The sequence below is a fragment of the Propithecus coquereli genome, unplaced genomic scaffold, assembly GCF_000956105.1.
Source record: "Propithecus coquereli isolate 6110/MARCELLA unplaced genomic scaffold, Pcoq_1.0 Scaffold91, whole genome shotgun sequence".
In the NCBI taxonomy this organism is placed as follows: domain Eukaryota; kingdom Metazoa; phylum Chordata; class Mammalia; order Primates; family Indriidae; genus Propithecus; species Propithecus coquereli.
The window spans coordinates 3,404,958-3,429,309 of record NW_012155396.1 but is presented as its reverse complement, the minus strand read 5'-3'; the positions used below and the strand labels follow the sequence as shown (position 1 = coordinate 3,429,309).

The window sequence follows — 24,352 nt, the reverse complement described above, 5'->3', positions numbered from 1 at the left end:
CGCCACACCATCCCACTGTACCTTCATCTGACTGCATAGGTGACGCCAGCCAATGGCATCTCCTGCACTGCCTTATCACTCTTAAGTATCTAGGGCCCCACTCATCTCCTCCACGACATCTAGACCTGCCCTGTTAGGCACAGCTTATTAGTTTCCAGAGGACAATTTCATTAGGTAACAGGCACAGAGACCAAAAGAAGCTAAAGATTGAGGCATAAAGGCCTCTGTTTGGAGCCTGGAGTTCATGGAAAGCACAAAAGGACACAGAAAACATGGAATGTGCCAAAAAGGGACCATCTCACAGAAGAAATACAGAGGTAGGTGACAATTCTTTATCAAATTTCTCTTGTCCATCAACTTTTCAAAAGAATTTCAGGAGTATTTTGTTCATGAAAATGAACTAATGTGAAGATGTGAAGTGGGAACCAGCCCTGCCTGAACTCTTAGATGTGTAAGTGGAAGGACTCCTCACATGGCTTGGACCCTGTTTGGAAATATGACTCCAAATAATGTTTATAGTGCTAGGTGTGAGTTTCTTAGAGAACTGTGAGCCAGGAGATTCCAGGATAAGAAATTATAAGAATTAATAAAATCAAAAGAAATATACAAAGCTGTATCAAATGTAAACTAGAATCTGGACTATAAAGTAGCACAACTCAAGTGCCAGTATATCACAGGAACAAAAGCTATCAATCCCCTAGCCCTCATTCCAATGGGTGAAACCTATTTCCTAAGGGAATAGGGAGTGAGTACAACATGACAGTGTTTACTGTGAGGCCAACGTCATAGCATGAAATGGGTCAACATCTGAGTAGGCTTAGAATGCTATTACTCCATACCCTGTAATTTCTTTCATTATTGTAGGATATGCCATGTGTAGCGATGAGATGCCTTAATGGGATCAGGTTCTGAACTAATCTATCATCTGTACTTGGCTTATCAGCCTCAAATGCAACTCTTTATGTCTTGGTTATTCCAACAGCTATTAGCAGAATGAGGATTATATAGGAGAAAATCTTTAGAGAGAAGGTGGGAAAATAGTTTTTATCAATTGCAGAATTTCTGCTTGCCTACCCACAATGCACATGTATTTCTAGTGTGACTTCCCTAGATTTTTCATGTTATGTTTTAAAAATTAGAACTTGGCCTGGCATGGTGGCTCACGCCTATAATCCTAGCACTCTGGGAGGCCAAGGTAGGAGAACTGCTTGAGCTCAGGAGTTTAGGACCAGCCTGAGCAGGAGCGAGACACTGTCTCTACAAAAAATAGAAAAGTTGGCTGGATGTGGTGGTGTGCACCTGTAGTCCCAGCTACTCGGGAGGCTGAGGCAGGAGGATCACATGAGCCCAGGAGTTTGAGGTTGCAGTGAGCTATAATGATGCCACTGCACTCTAGCCAGGGCGACAGAGTGAGACTCTATCTCAAAAAAAAAAAAAAAAGAAAACAAAGTTAGAATTCACCAATAGGAAGGATCCCTGCAATAGAAATCAGAGGATCAAAATTAGAGATCACAGAGGAAATGCACAATGACATGACCACAGACCTATCCACTACGGCTTGCTTTCTGCTCCCATCCTGCTACCAAAAACCAGCTGAAGACTAGGTTACGCAGAGTTGGGTAAGCCTAGGGAGGCTCCAATCACAGATTCATGATCCATGACTGTGCATTTTTGATTTGCTTCTTGTCCTCTAGATGTTGAAGCTACCATCTGCCAAGAGCAATGGTTGTTCCAAGAGGACTTGAGTATTGGCAACTCCCACTTAAGAAGCCTACCTATAACCTGGTATTTTGTACTTTAAAAGCTTTTTGTCAAAAATAAGCTCCTTAAAGGCATACACTATTTCCTTTCTTCCCCTTGCAGTGCCAAGCAATTAACAAGTGTTAATAAATAACCACTGACTAATCAACTATTAAAAAAAGAGGGATGTGAGCACAAATACTAGCAAGAACAAGTATCTGTTACCATATCTTCCCACCCACCAAATTCTGGAGGAGAAAATTCCCTCCTCTCAAATCAAGGCAGGATGCTTACGAGGAGCACCACGTGCAAGGGAAAGATGGCCACTCTACGCAATATGTCTATTTTCATCTGAAGGGTTGGACTGTCGTTAGCACTTCCCAATCAGTAGCACTCACAAATAAGTCTAAACTTGGAAAAGAACAAACAACAAAAAAAATTTCCCCATCAAACAATGAGAATCAAGAGTAAAAAAGAAATAGCAGTTTGCTGAAAAACAGACGAAAATACATCGCCTTAGAAGAGTTATTTCTGCATTCCCTGCACATACGACATCATTCATGAAGAAGGCAATGGTACAAATATAGCATAAATGTTGTCTGCTCTAGCTTGTAATTTAAAATGCAAATGCTAATGAGCGAACTGGTATATCAGTGGAGTTAATAACCGCATGCCTAGCACAGGGGCTGCATCCAAAACACACACAGAGAAGAGACAGACACCATGTTCCAATTTAAAAATAAAAACACCCAAATTAACCCCAGAAAAATCACTAGCAGATGTACAAGCTCAGGAAAAGGAGGCACACAAGGGCAAGGAAATAGGAACTTCTCCCTCAGTCGTAGACTAACTAGTTGATTTAAATATTTTCCTACATATAGTAAAGGTAAGCATGGGAGTTACTAGGGTTTGTTGAGGAATGCTATTGTAAAAGCATTACAGAGTATAAAAGTACAATAAGGAAAAACTACAGGGAATCCAGAAAGCTTGAATAGAAAGTTTTCTCCAAAGCCCACTTTAGAAGCCTATAAGCTAATCTTACAGGGAGTCGTATGAGATGTAGATCTCATTTGCTTTATCACAGGCAAAGGGTAAAGAAGCTTTGGTTAAAAAAACCTAAAAACTTACAAGGTCTGGATTAAGTGGGTAATTTAAATAAACAGAAAAAAGCTCTAATGATGAAATAACACAACTGAGAGAATACAGTTGTGTCTCAGATGCCTTCCGAATATGAAAGGAACTTCTGTGAATTGTTCTTGTTCCTACTGTGTCTGTGGTTGGCAGTCCTGCAGCAGAATCTGGGAACACTCCGCTGCGCTGAGATGAGGGGCAGCTCCGAGCGCTTCCTCAGAGGCTCCCATGCATGGGGTGTGAGGAAGTCTACTCTGCGGCCAGTGGCCCTGTCCAGTTCCAGGAGTGGAACTCTGTGACGTCCCCTCAAAGCCAACAGGTGGGTGTGCTTGCACTGGTTGCCCAGACTGGATACCTAGTGTGTTCTAATTCCTATGTTAGTGCTATTTTATTCAAATTTTATACAAATGGACCAGGCACAAACTCTGGCAAATCCAGCCCATTAGACTGGAGAAGCCTCAGGAAAACTTTGAAAGAAATTCAAGGTGAGCAACGACCTGGGGTTTGGGGGGGAGGGGCGGGGGGCCAAACAGTTTTTCAAAGATGAGGAACAATTTGGGTTTTTTTTTTACACCTAGTTAGATCTTTTTGAAAGGGGGGGGATGTGAGAAGTGGTTTCCATAGCAACCAGGATTACATCTTCTAGCAATGTGCACTGTTCACCCCAGGGCTGCCCATTACCAGATTTCAAAGCATTAACCTTTAACTTCAAATTACCAAACCATTTACATTCCCTCTTCTGCATCTAGGTTCTGCCATTTTCTACTATTAGTATGGCCAAATGGACGCCCCCCACAGAGCTGGAACAGTGGTGAGAAGCCCAGTAGCTTGTCAACATTACTGCTAAGTGGCTGCTGGGAAATACCCATAGGTTGACAAGATGGTGTTGAAAAATCTACACTGAAATGTATTCTTCTGGGAAAGCCACAAGAATGGAATTAGAACAGAGGCATTTGGGCATAACCAAAGACACACAGGTGCTGAAACTGGCAACAATCTAGCAGAGAAAAGCCATCAGATTTCTGTAAGCTGCCCATTCTATCCCCCGATACCCACAAGGCGGAAGGCAGCCTAGACAACACTAAACAGACGCAGCAAGAACATTAAAAAGTAGCAGGGAAGGAGATGGACCTGGAAAGGATACTTGGGGAGAGCTCACAGGTCTGACCTTCTGGACCACCCTACTGGCTCTCATTCTCTCTGTACAGAATATGCCTCGTTCCTCTCTAGGATACTTTTTCCCCTTGTCTCATCCATATTAAAACTCAAAACTAAGAATAAAAAGCACTTGTAGAAGGCTTTAGAGTGGAAGAGTAGAAACACTAGTCAGAGAATTTAGGAGGAAAGAATTCTCCTCACTGACCTATCCATCCAGAGCCAATCCATAGGCCTATCAAGTAACAGCAGAGGATAAATCAACATCTATCTTTTCTTGGCACACAAAATCCGATTGAGATGGTGAGGACTGAACACCCAACAAGGAAGTCACACCAGCCTCATCGGTCTGATTCCACAGAAGGCGATGCCACCACTAGGACTATCTTTCCCTCAGATACAGGAGGCCCTAGATAGGCTGACACATAAATGCCATATGGGCCTTGCTGTCTCCCTCACTTCCAGGTCACCAGCATCACACCAAGATAAGCAGGCCAGTCTGACGGAAATAATTAATTAGAAAGCAGGAAAGCAAGAATTCATCTTTAAGTGTTTTAGCTCCAAGGTCTGTGACTGCCATTAAACCACGCTGAATAACTCTCATTTTTATTGACAGTTTTATTTATTCCTCTGCCTCAATCAAAAAAATATTTGAAATCGCTACTGAACAAATTGAATCCTTCCCTATTTTACCCTGAAACACTCCATTATGCCATGGAAGTCTCTCCTTTGATTCCTACTATTAGCCTACAGGAATAGGCCGTTTTAGGCTATAAAATCCCTCCTGTGATCTGATCCACCTGCAGTTTGCTGATGTCCTCCATAAAAGAATGGACCTCAGGTGGAACACCACACTGCAGGCTGGCACTGACCCCGGCTGAGCCAGCACTTGGCCTCACCCTGTCTGGATTATTTCTGGGTTATGGACCAGGACAGCCTTAGACTTTGTGATAGTAGAACAGTATTTACTCTTATTGTTTTACAAAATTTGACTTGTTTTCATTTGTATGGTATTTAAAACATGTTTCTCCTATCTTTATACTTTCTAAAAATATTTTTTCTCCATGTTTACACATTCCCTTTCATCAGTAGACACAATTACTTTGCTTGAAGGCTGGAACTATTATCATGCATTTCTGTGTTCCTAGTGTTGTGCCCAGTGGATATAAAGAAAATTATTAAATAACCATGTGACTGAATGACCCACAAGTATGATGAGGCTCATTCTGGGGATGACTCGTGATGTAAAGATGGGAGATGATCAGGCTGTAATTGGAGCTTTGCACTTTCACCCACCATGAGCATCGGGTGCCTGCAGAGCCTGGGAGCTGAGGGCAGAGCAGTGAATGCTCAATGGGAAGAGAGCTGAGAAGGAGATTTACACACCAGGACAAAAGCAGAGAGAAAAGTGATTGATGAGCACATCCATTTCTGTTAGGCAGCTCTTCCTGAAATCTGATATAGGCAAAGTAGTTCTGCCCAGACGAATCAAACCCAGCTTGACCAAAGAAAATGTTGCAGACCTTCTTGGAAGCTCACATGCCATCTCCCTAGGGAAAGCTTTTCCATTTAACAATTAATTGCACTCTTTGCTCTCTCATAGAGGTTGTTGCTTATACTTCCTAGCTCACAGCAACCTCACACTCCTGGGCTCAAGCGATCCTCCTGCCTCAGCCTCCCGAGTAGCTGGGACTACAGGCATGCGCCACCATGCCTGGCTAATTTTTTCTATGTATTTTTAGTTGTCCAATTAATTTCTTTCTATTTTTAGTAGAGACGGGGTCTCGCTCTTGCTCAGGCTGGTTTCGAACTCCTGAGCTCAAACAATCCGCCTGCCTTGGCCTCCCAGAGAGCTAGGATTACAGGCGTGAGCCACTGCGCCCGGCCGTTGCTTATACTTTTGATAACTGATCTTTTGTTTTTCCTTGTTTATGTTTTTCATATGGTTGTATATATCACTAGACTAAAAGATATTCAAGGCAGAAGATATCTTATTAATTTATGTATCATCCACAATTTATCTTTTGAAGACTGTCTTTCGTATAGTGTGCTTGCAAAAAATCTTGACTTCATTAAAAAACTCTCCCTGAATCTGTTCACTGTGCTAATTCTTTCCTATAAGTCACCCTCTAGGATCCCCTGACATGAACATAATTCTTATAATTCCCATAATGATATATTTAAAAGTAGAGAACTAGAGCAACTCCAAAAAAGTCTCATGTTAAGCTGCCCATTTCTAGTAATGGGACCCAACTGAAAGGAAGTAGGCACTGGAGACAGAATCAAACTGGGAAGTCCCAAGAGAAAGAATACCCCACTTTACAAATATCCATTAAGTTGCAATTCAATTAAAGCATCTGAAAGGAATTCATAAGTATCAGCAGACCCTGTAATTGCTTAATTAAGGATAGAAGCCTAGCAAACACACAACCACAATAACAGCCTGATTCATTAGCACCTCTGTGATAGCAGAATGGGATTTCTCACTTAAACATACATTGGCTTTAATTGTGTAATTTAGTTAGGCACTGGTAATCAATGGGGACCCACCATTCCTGGGGCCAGGAGATGAGGAGGATATTCCTGTTGACCTTCCCTCCCTTCCTCTCATTAGAAGTTTTTGGTCTATTAAAATAGGCAGTTGATATTCCAATTAGGAGTGGCTGGAGGAGGCCTTAAAGAGAAAGAAGGAAATGAGGCACTTTATTCAAAGGCATTCAGGGTGGAAGGACACACAGCCAAACCTTTAGTTTACCAAGCACAAACTAACCACCATTTATCAAATCCCAGACACCTAGAACCTTTCTCATTGCTTCCCTTGTCATAATGCAGCTCCAGTGGGAAGTTGTAATATGGGGGACGGGAGGGAGGTGCCGAGAGGGCAAGAGAGGGCAAGAGGGCTGGAGGGCTCGAGGAGGGAGGGTTGGGGGAGAGGGAACAGAGAAAAGAGAATAAAATTAAAGAAAAAGAAAAAAGCCGCAGGAAAAGGAAAGTTTTATATTCTTGTCTTATTTCATATGAATAGGCAACTGGTTATTATAAGTCACCTGCTGTGATCCACACGGGAACCCCCTGCCAAGTGGCTGCTGCCTTCTAAGTGGTTTGTACCATGAGTTCTACGCAAGGTGACTGACATCCATTCCCCAACCCCCTACCCGCCTCAGTCTGTAGTTCATCATGTTTATAGCTGTACCACCTTTAAGAATATGAAAATGCAAACGGGTGGATTCACGCGGTGAGTTGGCAAAATACTTTAAATATCTGATCTAAGACTCCTTAGATCACTTCGTATTGAAATCTCAAATTATCCTCTTCCAACTCAGGAGAAAAGCATTTGGTTTACAGGCACCATACCTTGAGACCTGCTATGCTTATCCAACAGGACAACTTTCTGAGCTATGCCCACAGCATGACCCTGATACCCAAGAGCTAAGAAGATAATTCAAAATAAGGAAACTTAATATAAAGGTCATAGTAATAAGACACACACTCCATGCCTACTGCTGCTATCAAATAAAAATGTGAATCAAGGGCCAAGTGATTTCCAAATATGTGACTCAGTCTCCCGTTAGACAAGATACTCAAGTAAAGTCTGACACATATGACAAGTGAAAGTAAACTAAAAATAAAGATTGTGGATGAACTGCTTTTACTCTCATGCAAGGAAATGTACCGGGCTCACTACATGCTAGCTGAGGAAAAAGGAACTTTTTAACAAATGCAGGCTGCACAGGGAGCTTGGCTTCCCTGCTAACTCAGGACAAGAATTGACTGTGATTGCCTGCTAGACTGAAATAAGCATGCACAGGAAGCTGCCACAGCAGCAGGCAGAGAGACCTTGAACGGTCTCAGCTCTGATGGTGTAAGGTCACCTGCTTGCCGACCAAACCTAAGCCAGGTGCTCAAAGGACCAAAGGGCAAGAGCGCTCAGGAGGCACTGACCTGTTAGCTACAGCTGACTGTCCCCGGCCCCACCTGCTTGCCCATCTGACCACGCAATCACTCCACATACAGGGGTGCAGGAACCGTGACAGAGAGGCCAGCTGGCTTGGGCCAAATGCCACTCCCTATCAAGCTGTGGGGCCGTCTGCCCAAAAAAGGCCACACAAAAATGGAAAGTGTCCACCCCACCTTGAAGTACAGAGGGCTCTCCAAAAGGCTGGGATTAATGAGAGCAGCACATAAGGGACTGCTCCCAACAATTATCTGGACTTTCCCCTTGAGAGTCACAACCCCAACTCCCTCATGGCTGCAAAGAGACATCATTTCCAGCAGAATGCCATGTGTACATAATGGAGAGTGCACACCACAGACATCTGCAAAGCTGTACCATGACAATCACCGTCCCGGTGAACAATCCCACATGAATACTGTGTCTGTGCCTACACTCATTTTTAGCTTTGTAGTCAGCCTCAGAGGACCAAGCGATCCTTCTCTCACTAAGGCTACTCCCCCCACCCACGTTCTCTGTCCATGTCATTCATTCTGTCTCTTCTAGGTCATTGCTCTATTAATTATCCCCTGCAGCCTTTCCTAGTTCCTTCTCAGAATTCAAACCAGTGCTTCTTAACATTTTAAATCTCATGTTCCCCACGATATTCTCTCACTCCATCTTTTTTATAACCTCATTTGCCAAGAAGATTTTGTTGAGTTTTACGTTCTGTAATTGGTATTATGAAAACAATAGGTGTATAGAATAGCTTTTTTGACTATACATGCAACCTTCTTGATTCCTGAATTAAGAATTACAGTTCAAAAAGTACTAAAAATGCTGACATCCTTAGAATGTAGTTTCCTTGACCCTTTAGCTTTTTTTTTTTGAGACAGAGGCTTGCTCTGTTGCCCAGGCTAGAGTGCAGTGGCATCAGCCTAGCTCATAGCGATCCTCCTGCCTCAGCCACTCGAGTAGCTGGGACTACAGGTGAGCACTACCATGCCTGACTAATTTTTTCTATTTTTTAGTAGTTTCTGGCTATTTTTTTCCATTTTTAGTAGAAACAGGGGTCTTGCTCTTGCTCAGGCTGGTCTCGAACTCCTGACTTCAAGCAATCCTCCTGCCTCAGCCTCCCAGACCCTTTGGCTTTCATTTTTCTGCACTACTTTTCTATTCTGTTAGATATTTATTTGTGAAAAGTAATCTAAATTTGATAAATCTTCTTTCTTTACCTCCCACATTTACTTTCCAATCGCCTGTAATCTGCCTTTAGTTGACTCAACTCTGATGAAATTGTACCAACAAAGGTCACCTGTGACTTACTAATTGAAACTGATAAATAATATTACTTCATAATTTTCACATATTTGATCTTTAATGTAAAACCTGACATTGCTGATGCCTCAGAATTCTTTGCTGCTTTGGCTTCCAGAATACTAACTACTCACTCATGATTCTCCTATTCCTCTGACAGTGCCTTCTCTGCCCATATATGAATCTTAGCCTGCTCCACACAGGTTGGTGTTTTCCAAGTTGTATACTCCTTGTAAACTAGTCCTCTAGGCACTGAAATAGTTTTAACTACTGGCTATATGCTGATGACTCCCTGACCTCAATATTGTGTCTGGCTCCTCTGCTGAGCTTCAGCACTCCCGTGAATGTTCCAAAACCAAACTCCAGTGAGCTGTTCCTAAAACCTGTTCTTAACTTCCGTGTTTGCCCTTGATTTGTGGACATCACCATCTATCTGACTGCTCAAGCCTAGAGCATTTTACCTTCTCCCCGGTACTCAACATCATCCCCAATCCCTGACCGAAAAAAGTCCAATCTCCAAATCCTGTCAAGTCTACCTCCTACTTGTCCAAATCTCTCCACTTGTCTCCACAGTCAGAATTCAGACCTCTACTCTCTTGCCTCTTAACTGTTCTCCCAGACTCGTGCCTCATTTATTCCTATGTACCCACCAGAGTGAACTTTCTTAACCCAAGTCTGAGCATGTGACTCCCATGTTTAATACCATCCAGTCACTCAGAGGGTCCACAGCATAATTCAAGGAAGAAAGACTAGCTCCTGAATGTTCAGCTTCATGCCAACCTCCACCCTCCCCACTCTTTGTACTTCACCATTAGTATGTGGTTGTTCAGCGGCACGCATGTGCATCAGACCCCTACAATTCTGTACATGCTGCTACCTCTACCTAGAATGTGCCTCTCCTCCTACTCCCCTTTCTCAACACAGCACACTCTTACTTGTCCTTCAAAACACAGCTCAGATACCAGCACCTCAGGGAGGTGTTCCCTGATCTCTCCCTAAAGAAATCATCATTCCTTCCTCAGTGCTACTTCTGTATCTCATCCATAATTCTATTTTCTCATCAAGTGTCTAACACTACAGTTTGCTTACATGTCTGTATTCCTTTGAGAGTTTCCTGAGACCTAGGGCTGTGTCTTACCTGTATATTCTTTGTGACAAGGTGTTAGGACAACACAGACTTCCTTGCTCCAAAGTCTCAAAGGGAAAAACCAGGAGCCTTCCTTTCAGTGAGCTTAGTCAGAAGGAAGCTGGCACAATTACTTACCCTGATTTATTTCCATTAATGGAAAAGTTAAAATCTCCATGGTAGAGCCATAGCTATATGCACACATGGTACACAACCATAACCATTCCAAATTGAGAGTCAATGCAAAGTCTAGTTATAGAAACACTAACTCTTTGCAAGGGGAAGGAAGCATACTTATTATTTGCCTTATGGTAGGCTTGTTCTAGATTCATCTCATTAGAACCTCCCAACAATCCTGAGAGGCAGGAAATAATTTCCAGTTATAATTAACGTGTAAACTGAGGCTTGAAGAGGGTAAATAACCTCCCTAACGTCACTTACTTATATACAGTACAGCCAGGATTCAAACTGAGATCTGCTTTCTCTTAAGACTTTTCTACATCCTGTATCTTTGCTAGGCTTCTCAAGAAACCAAAAGATGCATAATATAACAGCATATACTACGGCAGGAGAAAAACATAAAAGCTTATATTTTTATCATGTATTTGCCTCTGTGTAATCTATCTTTCAGAATATAAGTTAACTCAGACAATGCCTTTGGAATTGCTAAGCTTAGAATAATGCCAAGTACACAGAGGAATTGGCTGATGCAGAGGCGAGTGATCAGACTGCTTGTGTCTAAGCAAGGTAAACTAGAAGGATTCTGCAGAAAAACTCCAGCCAAGAGAGGTCTGTGCTCTGAGCCGATTCCATTCAGGTAGTTTTGAGTTTAAACGTCAGATCTTCAATGTTTTCTTTCTTTCCCCTATAGATCTGTGGCCAAGTTTCCCCAGAAAGAATAATAGTGTTTCTCTTTTTCATCTCTGGTATAAAGCCCTACACTACTAAAAGAATGCTTTTGTTTTTCAGCTACATAGCAGAGAATGAGGTGAATATATACAGGCATACCTCAGAGATTGCACGTTCAGTTCCAGACCACTGCAGTAAAGTGAATATTACGAAAAAGTGAGTCACTTGAACTTTTTTAGTTTCTCAGTGCATATAAAAGTTTAGAATATACTATAGTCTATTAGGTGTGCAACAGCATTATGTCTAAAAAACAATGTGCATACCCTATTTAAAAAATAATTTATTGCTGAAAATACTAACAATCATTGGAGCCTTCGGCAGAGGACAGTCATCTTTTTGCTAGTGGAGGTTCTTGCCTCCATATTGAAAGCTGCTGACATCATGGTGGTGGCTGCTGGTAGACAGGGTGGCTGTGGCAATTTCTTAAAATAATACAACAATGAAGTTTTCTGCATTGATTGACTCTTCCTTTCATGAAAGAATTCTCTGTAGCATGCAATGCTGTTTCATAGCATTTTGCCCACAGTAGAATTTCTTTCAAAATTGGAGTCAATCCTCTCAAACCCCTGCCTGCTGCATTATCAACTACGCTTATGTAATATGTAATAAAGGCCAATAAAATCCTTTGTTGTCATTTCAACAAAGTTCACAGCACCCTCACCAGGAGTAGATTCCATCTTAAGAAACCGCTTTCTTTGCTCATCCAAAGAAGCAACTGCTCATCCATTCGAGTTTGATCATGAGACTGCAGCAATTCAGTCACATCTTCAGGCTCCACTTCTAATTCTAGTCCTCTTGCTATTTCTACCACATCTGCAGTTCCTTCTTCCACTGAAGTCTTGAATCCCTCTTCAAAGTCATCCTTGAAGGTGGGAATCAATTTCCTCCAAACTCCTGTTAAGGTTGGTATTTTGACCTCCTTCCATGAATCACAAATGTTCTTTATGGCATCTAGAATGGTGAATCTTTTCTAAGAGGCTTTCAATTTACTTACCATCAGTATAATCACTATCCACAGAAGCTATAGCCCTGTGAAGTAGTTTTCTTAAATAATAAGGCATGAAAGGCAAAATTAGTCCTTGATCCATGGGCTACAGAATGGAAATTGTGTTAGCAGGCATGAAAACAATATTAATCTCCTTGTACAGCACCATCAGAGCTCTTGTGTTACCAGTTGCACTGTCAGTGAGCAGTAATACCTTGAAAGAGATCTTTCTAAGCAATAGGTCTCAACCGTGGACTTAAAATATTTGATAAACCATGCTGTAAACAGATGTGCTATCATCCAGACTTTGTTGTTTCCTTTTATAAAGCACAGGCAGAATAGATTTAGCATCATTCTTTTTTTTTACTTCAAAGTATTACGGAGTACAAATAACTCTGGCCACATGAATCGCTTTTATAATGCTTGAGTCACAGTTATAACAACGCCTGTCACCCAGATTTTGTCCATTGCATCCGTTAGGTAAGTTTTTTCCTCTCCTCTTTTCCCCCTTCTCTGGTTGATTTCCATTGAATTTGACTTCCCTCTACACACGTGTGCTCATTGTTAGTTCCTATTTAGTAGTGAGTACATGTGGTATTTTTTTTCCCTATTCTTTAGATACTTCACTTAGGATAATGGTCTCCAGTTCAATTCAGATTATTGCAAAAGGCATTAAGTCATCTTTCTTTATGGCTGAGTAGTATTCCATGGTGTACATATACCATATTTTGTTAATCCATTCATGAATTGATGGGCATTTGTGTTGATTCCACATCTTTGCAACTGAGAATTGTGCTGGGATAAACATTCGCATGCAGGTGTCTTTTTGATAAAATGACTTCTTTTCCTTTGGGTAAAGACCCAGTAGTGGGATTGCTGGATCAAATGGTAGCTTGACTTTTAGTTCTTTGAGGAATCTCCATACTGTTTTCCATAGAGGTTGTACTAATTTGCAGTTCCACCAACTGTGTATAACCATTCCTTTCTCTCTGCATCCACACCAGCATCTATTGTTTTTGGACTTTTTAATAAAGGCCATTCTAACTGGGGTAAGGTGATATATCACTGTAGTTTTAATTTGTATTTCCCTGATGATTAGTGATGTTGAGCATTCTTTCATATATTTATTGGCCATTTGTCTATCTTCTTTTGAAAAGCTTCTGTTCATGTCTTTTGCCCACTTTTTAATGGGGTTGTTTGATTTTTTCTTGCTGATTTGCTTGTTGAGTTCTTTGTAGTTTCTGGTTATTAGTCCTTTACTGGATGTATAGCTTGCGAATATTTTTTCCCATTCTGTAGGTTGTCTATTTGCTCTATTAATTATTTCCTTGGCTGCGCAGAAGCTTTTTAATTTAATCAAGTCCCACGTATTTATTTATTTTTGTTGTTGCTGTGATTGTCACTGGGGTCTTCTTCATAAATTTTTTGCCTAGGCCTAAATCTGGAAGAGTTTTTCCAACATTTTCTTCTAGAATTCTTATGGTTTTTCCAACATTTTCTTCTAGAATTCTTATGGTTTCATGCCTTACATTTAAGTCCTTTATCCATCTTGAATTAATTTTTGTGAGTGGTGAAAGATATGGATCCTGTTTCATTCTTCTGCATGTGGCTATCCAATTTTCTCAGCACCATTTATTGATTCTTTTCCCCAGTGTATACTGTTGTCTGTTTTGTCAAAGATCAATTGGCTATATGTAAATGGTTTTATAGCTGGGTTTTATGTTCTGTTCCATTGGTCTATGTCTCTATTTTTGTGCCACTACCATGCTGATTTAGTTACTATAGCCTTGTAGCATAGTTTAAAGTCTGATACTGTGACAGCATCATTTTTAAGGACCCTAGGATTTTCAGAATGGTCAATGGGCACTTACTTCAACTGCAGGTCACCAGCTGCATCATCCCCTAACAAGAGAGTCAGCCTGTCCTTTGAAGCCAGGCATTGGCTTCTCCTCTCTAGCTACAAATATCCTAGACAACATCTGATTCCAGTAAAAGGCTGTTTTGTCTACATTGAAAATTTGAGTTTAGTGTAGCCACCTTCATCAATGATCTCAGCTAGATCTTCTGTATACCTTGCTGCAGCTTCTACGTTGGCACTTGCTAATTCACCTTGCACTTTTATGTTATAGAGATGGCTTCTTTCCTTAAACCTCATGAACCAACCTCTGTTAGCTTCAGACTTTTCTTTTACAGCTTCTTCATCTCTCTTAGCCTTCATAAAATTAAAGAGAGTTAGGGCCTTGCTCTGGATTAGGCTTTGGCTTCAGGCAATGTTGTGGCTGGTTTGATCTTCTATTCAGACCACTTAAACTTTCTCCATATCAGCAATAATGCTGTTTTGCTTTCTTTTTTCTTTCTTTTAAGATGGAGTCTCACTATGTTGCCCAGGCTCAAGCAATCCTCCCATCTCAGCCTCTCTCAAGTAGCTGGGATAACAGGCACCACTGCACCAGGCTTTGTTTTGCTTTCTGGTAAGTGCTGATTGCTTGGTTGATAGAGCAGTTAGAACACACACAACAGTTATTGATTAAGTTTGTCATCTTATATGGCTGTGGTTCGTGGTGCCCCAAAACAATTAATATAGTAACATTAAAGATCACTAATTACAGATCCCTGGAATGGATACAATAATAATAAAGTTAGAAATATTATGTGAATTACCAAAATATGACACAGAGATGAAGCGTGTACATGCTGTTGGAAAAATCATACCAATAGACTTGACTGACATAGGGTTGTGACAACCTTCTATTTATAAAAAACAGTATCTGCAAAGTACAATAAAACAAGATATGCCTGTATATCAAACTGTGTAACAAGAATTCACTGCTAAGACACTTCTCAGGTACAGAAACCTTAGGAAAAAGGCACAAAAGACTCGATGAAAGAACTCTCTCCCACACTGCTATGCTATCCCTTGGTTTTACTACAACTCACATGTGCAGAAACAAAAGCATAGCCTTCCGATAAGGAGGGGATTTGTTGTTGTGGTCCTTCTTTTTTCAATAGCTGTCCCCGAGCTTGCTGTCACACTTCAATTAGTCCCTTCAGAAAGCCTGCAGAGCTGTGTAGTGATCAAGTTCATAAGAGTGTGCAAGAAAGTCTCAATGAGAAGTGACAGCCAAGCAGTAGCAGCAAGCTTCACGGTCATGTATTCAGGGAGTGATTTATCTCACATAACTCAATCCATTTAGTTGGGGCCTGAGGGAGACCCTTATCCAGACAAGAAACTACCGGTGCCTTCTAGGAAAAGGAGACCAAGGCAATCTAGCAGGAGACAGCAAGCATGGCTCCTGTTTCTCCTTCTCCATAGCAAATTCTATTCAGGAATTCTACAGAAGAAGTGCTGAGGCAACAGAAAAGGCAATGTGCATCTGGGGACCACAACGGAATATGAGTGAGTGAATGAATGTTTGTGTGTGCAGGGCTGAGCTGGGGAGTGTGGAAGTGAAATGACAGCTTCCCCTCAAAGACCACAGTCTCTGTGAAGTACTGAGTGGAAATAAATAACTATTATTTGCCAGCAGCGAAGAAATGAAGCAGTTTCCTTCTTGAATGCATAAATGTAAATTGCTCAAAGAGCACAGTGCATACACAGCCTTGCTGGCTTGTGAAATATTAAGCTACCAGAAAAGATAGGATAAGAGAGACGTACATTCAGTCAGCAAAGAAAGGAGCAAGGCTTGCCTTGGCATGTCAACCTTAGTGCAACTAGAAATACTACAGACGCAGGAGCCTGTGAAAGTAATGTCATAGCTGGGATCTCATAAAAGATTGAGATCCTAATGGCATTTGAAAAGAATAAAACAGAGAGTAATGGTACTACCTAGGGAGCTACAAGGGCAGGGTTCCTCAGCTCCTCTGAGGCCTGCCCATGACTAACATGGCAGGAATGGTTGATCTCAAGTGAATAATGCCAAGACGGAGAATTCCATCATTAAGATTTTCCTAAGTCTGGAGTTCCCTTTGCTTGAACTATATGAGGTTACGTGCAGGACTTTAAGCTGCTCTATTCCTTCATCCTGTGCTTGGTGAAAATGAGAAGCGGGAAGAGGGTACACCGCTGGGTCTGCAGTGACAGGGGGATCCAATCTAGAAATTGTATGTTCACATCCCAGCTACAGAGGAAAGCATCTCAGTGGGCCCTAGGGCCTATCTAGAACACAGGATAGGAGGTGCATGGAATGACTTCTGAGCTCCAGGAAGAATGTTCAGAGTAGCATGTAACATATAAGACTTACCTGCAAGCAAGAAGGTGATAAGGCAAGTTTCCTTTGGCAAATAGAGTTTGAGGCGAGAACCACTGAAGACATATTCCACCACAGCTTCAGAACGACCTGCCCGCTGCAGAAAGGGCAGGAACTGCTTTGCTTTTTGGGTATCCTGATGGGGAAAAAAAGAAAAGAATCACTGGAAAGTAACGGAACCCAAGTAAACATTTCCTTCTCTCTGGTCTAGGACAAAAAGTCTGGTAGACCACAGGAAGCTAAGCAGATAACCCCATAAAATCAGACATTTCTGAAACCATGACACATACATGATAATGTGACCCAACAGAAAAGTTATAATCAACGGTTTCCACAACATTCTCATTGACTCCATGCTTCCCTCTGTTCGGTTATTAAGTAATATGAATTAGGAGGGTGCTTGGAAAATGAAGACTTTCATACCTTCTCCGGACAGGAAGAATGGCTCATCTTCCTTTAACAAAAACTGAGATCAGAAGAGCAGAACTAGCCTTCTATGGAGGTAAATTTAACCTCTAATTTTCATTTTAAAATAAAAGTGATGCCCAGGCTGTGTCATAAAGCTCCTAAAACCCTTTCCCAGGAAACTAAAAGTAGTTCATCTTCAATCTTAAATAGGTTATGTAAGATTCAGAGCTCACTGTTTCTTAACCTTGAGAAGAGGCCAGCCTTCTTTGGGCACTAGTACAGCAACTCCTGCTCTATGTGCATTTTGGGAATGTGATGGTACCTGGGGCATACTGTTCCTACCCGGGGAAATCTGTAACAGCAGGACGTGCTCCACGGAGACAAACAGCATGTCATGTCAGCACGAATAATTATAGAAACAATAAAAACACAAGAAACGGCGTAGCACTTTTTAAACTTTTTTCATGCATCAACACAAAGTCCATGCATTCTGTCATGAGTACCAAATCGTGGACATTTCGGACCTCAGAGCTCTCAGCCACATAGGAGCTAAGGGCCTTCAAATCCTTTCAGTCTCTCAAGCTAATTAAACAGATGATAGAGTAGGCAAACATCAAAATATCACGTTCCATATGCTGGGGGAATAGTCACTGGATGTCAGAATTTTAGGTTTTCAGCCCAGCCAGCAGAACTGTAAACTCCCTCTAAGGACAGCAAGTTCCACACACTTTCCTGACTTCTGTGACACAAGCAGTCTGCACTCAGCCAAGCTCTTCCTTTTTGACTCTTCTCCTAGCAACAGAGCTATTGTATCTAAATTAATGCACATTAGATAATGAAAATTTAACAAGCCATCAAATATTTCAAGAGTTTTCACAGCAACCAAAGGGGCTCCTCTCATTCAGAAGCAGTGAGGTAGGCTGGGATGAAAACAATATTTATAGTAATGAGATTCATCCTTCCCATCAAACAGATTCTCGGAGAAAAAGAGAGACAGTCATCCATTCTTGGTGTCTTGAATGGCACAGTAGTAAAAGGTAAGAAAACAATGAGCTTTAGTGAGTTGGAAACTTCCCCATTGAACACTTAAGCAACATACATTCTACTATACATATACAGCATGAAAAGTGCCTTTCTGGCAGTTGGCTGAAGTCCAGAACAGTCAAGCAAGACAAATGCTCCATGGGATAGAAAGCACTACCTGATTAAAATCCTTTTGACACACTAGTCTAAATCTGGGACGTTATTCATGAGCAGAGCCAGTAAGTCAACAACAATTATCAAATTGATTATCGCAAATCATGAGGTAACCTAATGTCTCTGAAGAGAAGGCCTTTTTCATCAAGACTGGAGTAATCTAAATTTTTCAGAAACAGACTTTTGCTCATGATTGTCCTTCAGATATATTTATCTGACAAAATGCTTATAAGAATAGCAGCAGCACACACATACACAGAGGCATGTGTTTAATGTTAACACTGACATTATTAGTTACAACGATATAACTAACCTCACCCCTTTTTGCTAACTATTACCTATTTTATAAAGAGAGACTCCTACCCAGACTAAGAATAATCAAGGAGAATCAAAGGGACCTTACTACTATCCACACATAATAAAAATCAACAGACGCTCCTGACTCCTTCTAAGTCTCAACTCACAACTCAACAGCCCTATTCCAGAAATGACATATAGGAAGACAGCAAAGAGAACGACATGTCATTGATCATGACAAAGATCAGAAGTGAAAGGCCACTACAAAAATCGAAGGCATAAAAACAAATTTTAAAAGCCTACCAGAATTGGCAATGTTTATTGCCAGACACAAAACTATAAGGTAAGACATGGAGCTTCTCATCTTCTTGAGCCAAGTGCCCCAAGGTTTGCATGAGATGATATGCCTGTGGACCACCCATTAAGAGAAAACATGGACATTTCATCCAAGCTGACAGAATTTTAAGTTCTTATTAAGTCAATTGAATTAAATGTAATCACTAAAAGATGTCAGTTCTTTCAAATCTCAGTCACAGCCACAAACTGGTGCCTGTCTTTCCTTGTCATCTCAAGCACTTTCGCTTGGCATGTTCTTTTTCAATACAAAAATTCTTAAAAACTTTAATAATTTGTTTCAGTAGCTCAAAAGAAAAGACTGGTAAGGAAGACTGGCAAGCTTCCTCAGGTGATGTAGCCATAGTAATTCCCTGATAATTTAGTTAGGAAAATTATTTATTTTAGGTATTCTGATTATATCGTTATAAAATTCACTGAATGTGGTTAAGTAATGTGCTTTCCAAAGAGCCTGTGTAAGTATGGTAATGTGCTTAAGTCTCTTATACTCATTTCTAGGGCTAAAAAGAGAAAGGTAAGTAGAAGGTAAATAAGCTGGGCATGGTGGCATGCACCTGTAGTCCCCGCTACTTGGAAGGCTCAGCTGGGAGATCCCTTGAGCCCGGGAGTTTGAGGTCAGCCTGGGAAACAGTGAGACTTCACCTCCCAAAAAAATATAAGCAAAAGAAAACTTGATTATGAGGAACAAGTTACAACAGAGACCAGTTTAGGCCCTACTTAGAAGGTGAAGATGCCAGATGGATTTTAATGTGATAAAGTACAAAAAAAGTCATTAAGAGGGTATTTTTAATTCTCCTCCAATAATCCTGAAGCAGGATTCAGTGACATTTAGTGAAATTAAAGATTTCTTTAGAAAATTTTCACCCCAAAATGTATTTTTAAAAATAAAGATTAAAGGCCTCAGAATTTAAAGAGATAACAACATTGGGATTTGTTATGCAGAATGCTCATTTCAAGGTAATATCAAATATTTCTTTACATATCAAAATTTCTGCTTAGACATCTATATGCAGAAACTTTCACCCTCAGGTTTTCCATGTTGTAGCTTATTTACATAAGGTCTGGGATTCTAGTTGACATAGTTTTCTGGCACTACATTGACTCATGGCTTTGAGAATTCAAGTAGATAAATTAGCTATGGTTTTCTGTTATCTATAGTAATATTCCCCTTCACTGGTGTAAGTATTAATAATTAAGAAGCAAATGTATTTCTGAGCAGAGAAGTCTTCTTTTGTTGTTGTTCAACTGGTAGTTTTCACATTACCTGTGCTTCAAAACAAACCATACATAAACATTTTCCTGTATTCTTAGAAAAGCTAATTTAAGGTTGCATTGGCTACATTTAACCTGCTATTGTGGATGGCATCTCTTTAAGGAATGTTTCTGGCTCTTCAATGCACCTTGAAATTGAGAAAGTAATGATGCAACAAATGTGCCTGGGGTGACTTCATTTCAAAGGATGTTAATATCTATATCTCAAACTTAGAGGAATAGGGTTTTGAATGACCCTCCAGAAAGGCAGGATCATCCTTAGAGGCAAAGGTTACAAAGATACCTTAATTATACATTCCCACTCTGCCCCCACTTCTGACTAGTCAGGCCAAATCTCTTCTAAGCATGGGTACATCTATCTGTCCATGGTTATAAGAAATCCCCTTCAGCAGTCAGATTGCAACTTATCTCCACAAAGTACCTTGCTGTGTATACAAATACATGTTTAAAATAATTTAGTACAATGCATTCCCAAGTGTGGGAGAACGGGAAAGTTGAGTGAGTAGGTGGGGGAGCAAGGGAAACACAATCTTTATAGAGCAGGCACAGGTAGAAGTGGAACACTGTTTAGACAGGTCAGCATCCTCGAAGAGCAGAACTTGCACAAATCAAAATTCAGTGAATTCCAGACCAGGGTTTTAGGCCGTCAGTGTGCATTAGATGTTTGCAAAGTGAATGCTGTGAGTTTTCCAGTGAAAATTTCCATACAGTAGGCATGAAGCTATAATAGAAAGGTCTGGCGAGAGACAAACATCATAGCATACAAAACTGCATGGGGAAATGGGAATAGAGGAAATCTATTAGTTAACAATTAACCACTCAGGATTATCATGTGCAAGTCTCAAATGGGAACTGTTAATAATGAAGCTCACTAATTAGTCTCATCATCACAATCACTCTTTGATTAACATCATAGGAAAAAGAACTAAAAACAAATACATACAGAACTCATTATGTTACTGTGGGAGTATGCTACCAGCGATTGAGAAAGTCAACTGGAAAGAAGCCCACTCACCACGATGAACCTTCCTGGAGGTCCAACCATGCAATGGATTGCCCACCCCAGAATGTTTCTTCCCTGTGAAAGCTGACTGTACTGCTAGGTCCCGCCAGGGCCAACCTGAGGATAAAGGACTCCAGAGCACAGTGCTGTTTGGGTCCAACCAATCTTAATGTTGAAGTGGCAAAATCCTTGTGAACAAGAGGACAGATACAGATAAAAGAGCGTGGGGATCAGAACTAATCGCTAAGAATACTGAAGCAAATGTACTCTCTCATTTTAAGGTGTACTGTGATCATTCATTGCCACAGTTATCTATCTTTTCAGAGCTGCACAGACCAGGAGAATTACTTCTGCAGCGATGTGGAAGACAAATCACAACTATATCCCCTACCAACAAGGCAAAAACATCATCCATCACTCCACACTCTTCCTCCTTTCCACATCCTGGGCTCTATGGCCCCAAGTGACATTTTAATTCACAGAATGAGTTTATGATTCTCTGTGAGGAGCCAGCTGTACAGCATGATAATCTCTTGAAATAAATGGGACCCTGGGTGGATGGAGCGGGGAGGACACTTGGGAATGCCCTCCAGCTCCAGTGTTGCCACAAAGCACTTAAAAATGGGAAACCAACCTTCCCTTGCTGGTTTTCAATGTTTCCTGGTGAGAGCTGTGTGACAGGGCCTGGGGGAGGGCATAAGCTTCAGTGAATTTAAAATTTAACAGGAATGAAGTGAACATAGGACAGAACACTAGAAAAAAAACCCTGACCGAAAAATTCAAAAACCGCCAAAAAAATTACAACAGGAAAAAAAGATGCTGAAGCTACGCCATCAATAATCTTTCATTAAGTGTTGTCTGTGGTTTACAATTTCTCACACTGTTCCCTTAGCTGGCACAGCAACTTGCTCAGGGCTCCACCATGTCCAAGCAAAGGAGAAACCACAGTTTAGGCCCTGGGCTCCGCTCCTGGGAGCATGGATTAAGGCCACATTTGTAGGAGCACTAAGCTGGAAGAAAGCCCTGGGGTTGGGAAGCTAGCACTCTAATCTATGATGCCCTGAACAGAGAGTACAACCTTTTTCTTCCCTGATTCTACTCTTCCACCGATTATTAAAAGAGGATAGCCTGGCTAGGCAAAGTTTCCAAAAGGGAACTTGCAAGGTAAGGGCAGACCAAAGGGCAGAAGGGGCAGGAATGGCATGCTTCCCGAATTAGAAGAAGGAAGCTTCAGAGCATGTTAGTGCAAGTGTGGCTTCATCTCCCAAATATGGAGGAAAACAATTATTCTGCAATCAGACTAGCAAGAAACTAAATCTACAATTTAAGGAGCCCTACGTAGGACAGGCATCTATAAATATTTTTATTTGGTTTATCCTGCCTACCACCTATCTCCTTTCGGCGATACATAATACTGAGAAAAGAAACCAGGACTTAGCAAATGCTATGAATAGAAGACACATCCTTGTGTTTACCATGAAAATACACTAAGCAGCATTCTGACTGATAATCATGGCAGTCCAACTACAAGAGAGTCAAGTCATGTTACAGAAATAGATCAGCGACACTCAGAAAATGGCCTGGGCTTCATTTGTAATCACTGAAATCTGGAAATAACATAAGTATCGCTCAACTGGGGATAAACAAACTATAGTACGACGCACAATGGAATACTAATCTACACTAAAAATGATATAGGCAACAACATGGATGCATCTCAAATACATGATTCCATTTACATGACATTCTTACAAAGGTGAAATGATAGGGACATAACAACAGGTCACTGGTTGCCAAGGACTAGGGGTTGACTCTAAAAGGGAAAGAGGAATTTCCTAGGATGATGAAACAATCCCATTATCCTTTTTTTCTTCTTTTAAAAAAAGAAACAGGGTCTTGCTCCGTGGCTCAGGATGGAGTGCAGTGGCACAATTACAACTCACTGTAACCTTGAACTCCTGGGCTCAAGCAATCTCACCTCAGTCTTCTGAGAGCTAGGACTACAGGTGTTAACCACCATACCTGGCTAGTTTAAATTTTTTTTTTTTTTGTAAAGACAGGGTCTCGCTATTTTGCCCAGACTAGTCTCAAACTCCTGGGCTCAAGTGATCTTCCTCCTCAGCTTCCCAAAGTGCTGGGATTAGAGGTGTGAGCCACCACGCCTGGCCCAGTCCTATCACCTTGACTGTGGTGATGGTTGCATGTGTACATGATTCTCAAAATGCACGCTTGTCAACACTCATAAAGTTAGATGCTGAAAAATGATATATATTATGCATATAAAGGATATCTTAATTTTAAAAATATACAATGCAAAAAATGATCAAGGTATGAAGAATATGCAATATTTTATTTTTTAACTCAAAAAAATTTTTATTCCCCAATAAACTAGTCTGTAAGTAGCTCAGAGAGAATAACAAGTTCAAAATTAACCATTCAATAATTATGTTTTAGATCAACTACTTTCAATGTATTCAAGTGCTTTAAAATATTTAAACAGAAAGTGGTTTAGATGAGAAAGCAAGGGATTAGAAGAGCATAGAAAAAAAATCTTATTGGTTCCCCAATGTAGCACAAGAACGTCTTAGTTCTTGGACAGTGGCTAAAAGAAAGCATCAGGAACATGAGGTCATCCCCAACTGGCCATACAGAGGACATGTTTTGTTCAAATAAAGAAAAAAGTTCTAAGTACATAGCCTACTAACATTTATTTTCTACCTTGAAACAAAATCATGTGATACAGCTTCATATGAATAAAGAAATATCCAATTCTCAATCAAATAAAAATTCTATACAAGCTCAGAGACTATGCTTTTATTGAATGACTTTCAGTTTCCCACATTTAACCAGCTGAAATTATGCTGTGAGAATCATTCAATTTAACCTTTAGAAATGAAGTCATTGCCTTTTAATGGTAAAATCTGCATTTTATCATCAACAGAAAATATAATTCCCTTGGCTTATTCTATAGGACTTTTTTTTGGTAAGATAAGTTAGGCATAGAAAGTACAGAGGACAGTATATCTATGCCTCATGTAAAAAGGGTGAAAATAAGTGTATACCTAGTTAAAGTATCAACTGCATAAACTTGCTTTCTTCCTATCTTAAATCCCCTTTCTCTAACTTGGATGAGATTTAGCCATCAAGGCAGTTCCAAAGGTGCAAACTGATGTCCCTCTTCAGGCCTGCCAATCCACAGAACTATCTGAAAATTATGGCTCACAATTCATGGTGTCCAGAAAAGTTTGCACAAGTAATCTCCACCTCTTCCTGCCCCCTA

At 40.7% G+C, this 24,352-nt stretch overlaps 1 protein-coding gene across 1 annotated transcript in view; it reads right to left on the bottom strand.

The window, feature by feature from the left end:
• Positions 1-24,352, bottom strand: part of SND1 (staphylococcal nuclease and tudor domain containing 1) — a 436,282-nt gene that overhangs the window by 143,957 nt on the left and 267,973 nt on the right. The window contains exon 15 of the mRNA XM_012664766.1: positions 16,536-16,677. Within this exon, the coding sequence (XP_012520220.1) occupies positions 16,536-16,677 (142 nt within the window). The remainder of the gene's footprint in view (positions 1-16,535; positions 16,678-24,352) is intronic.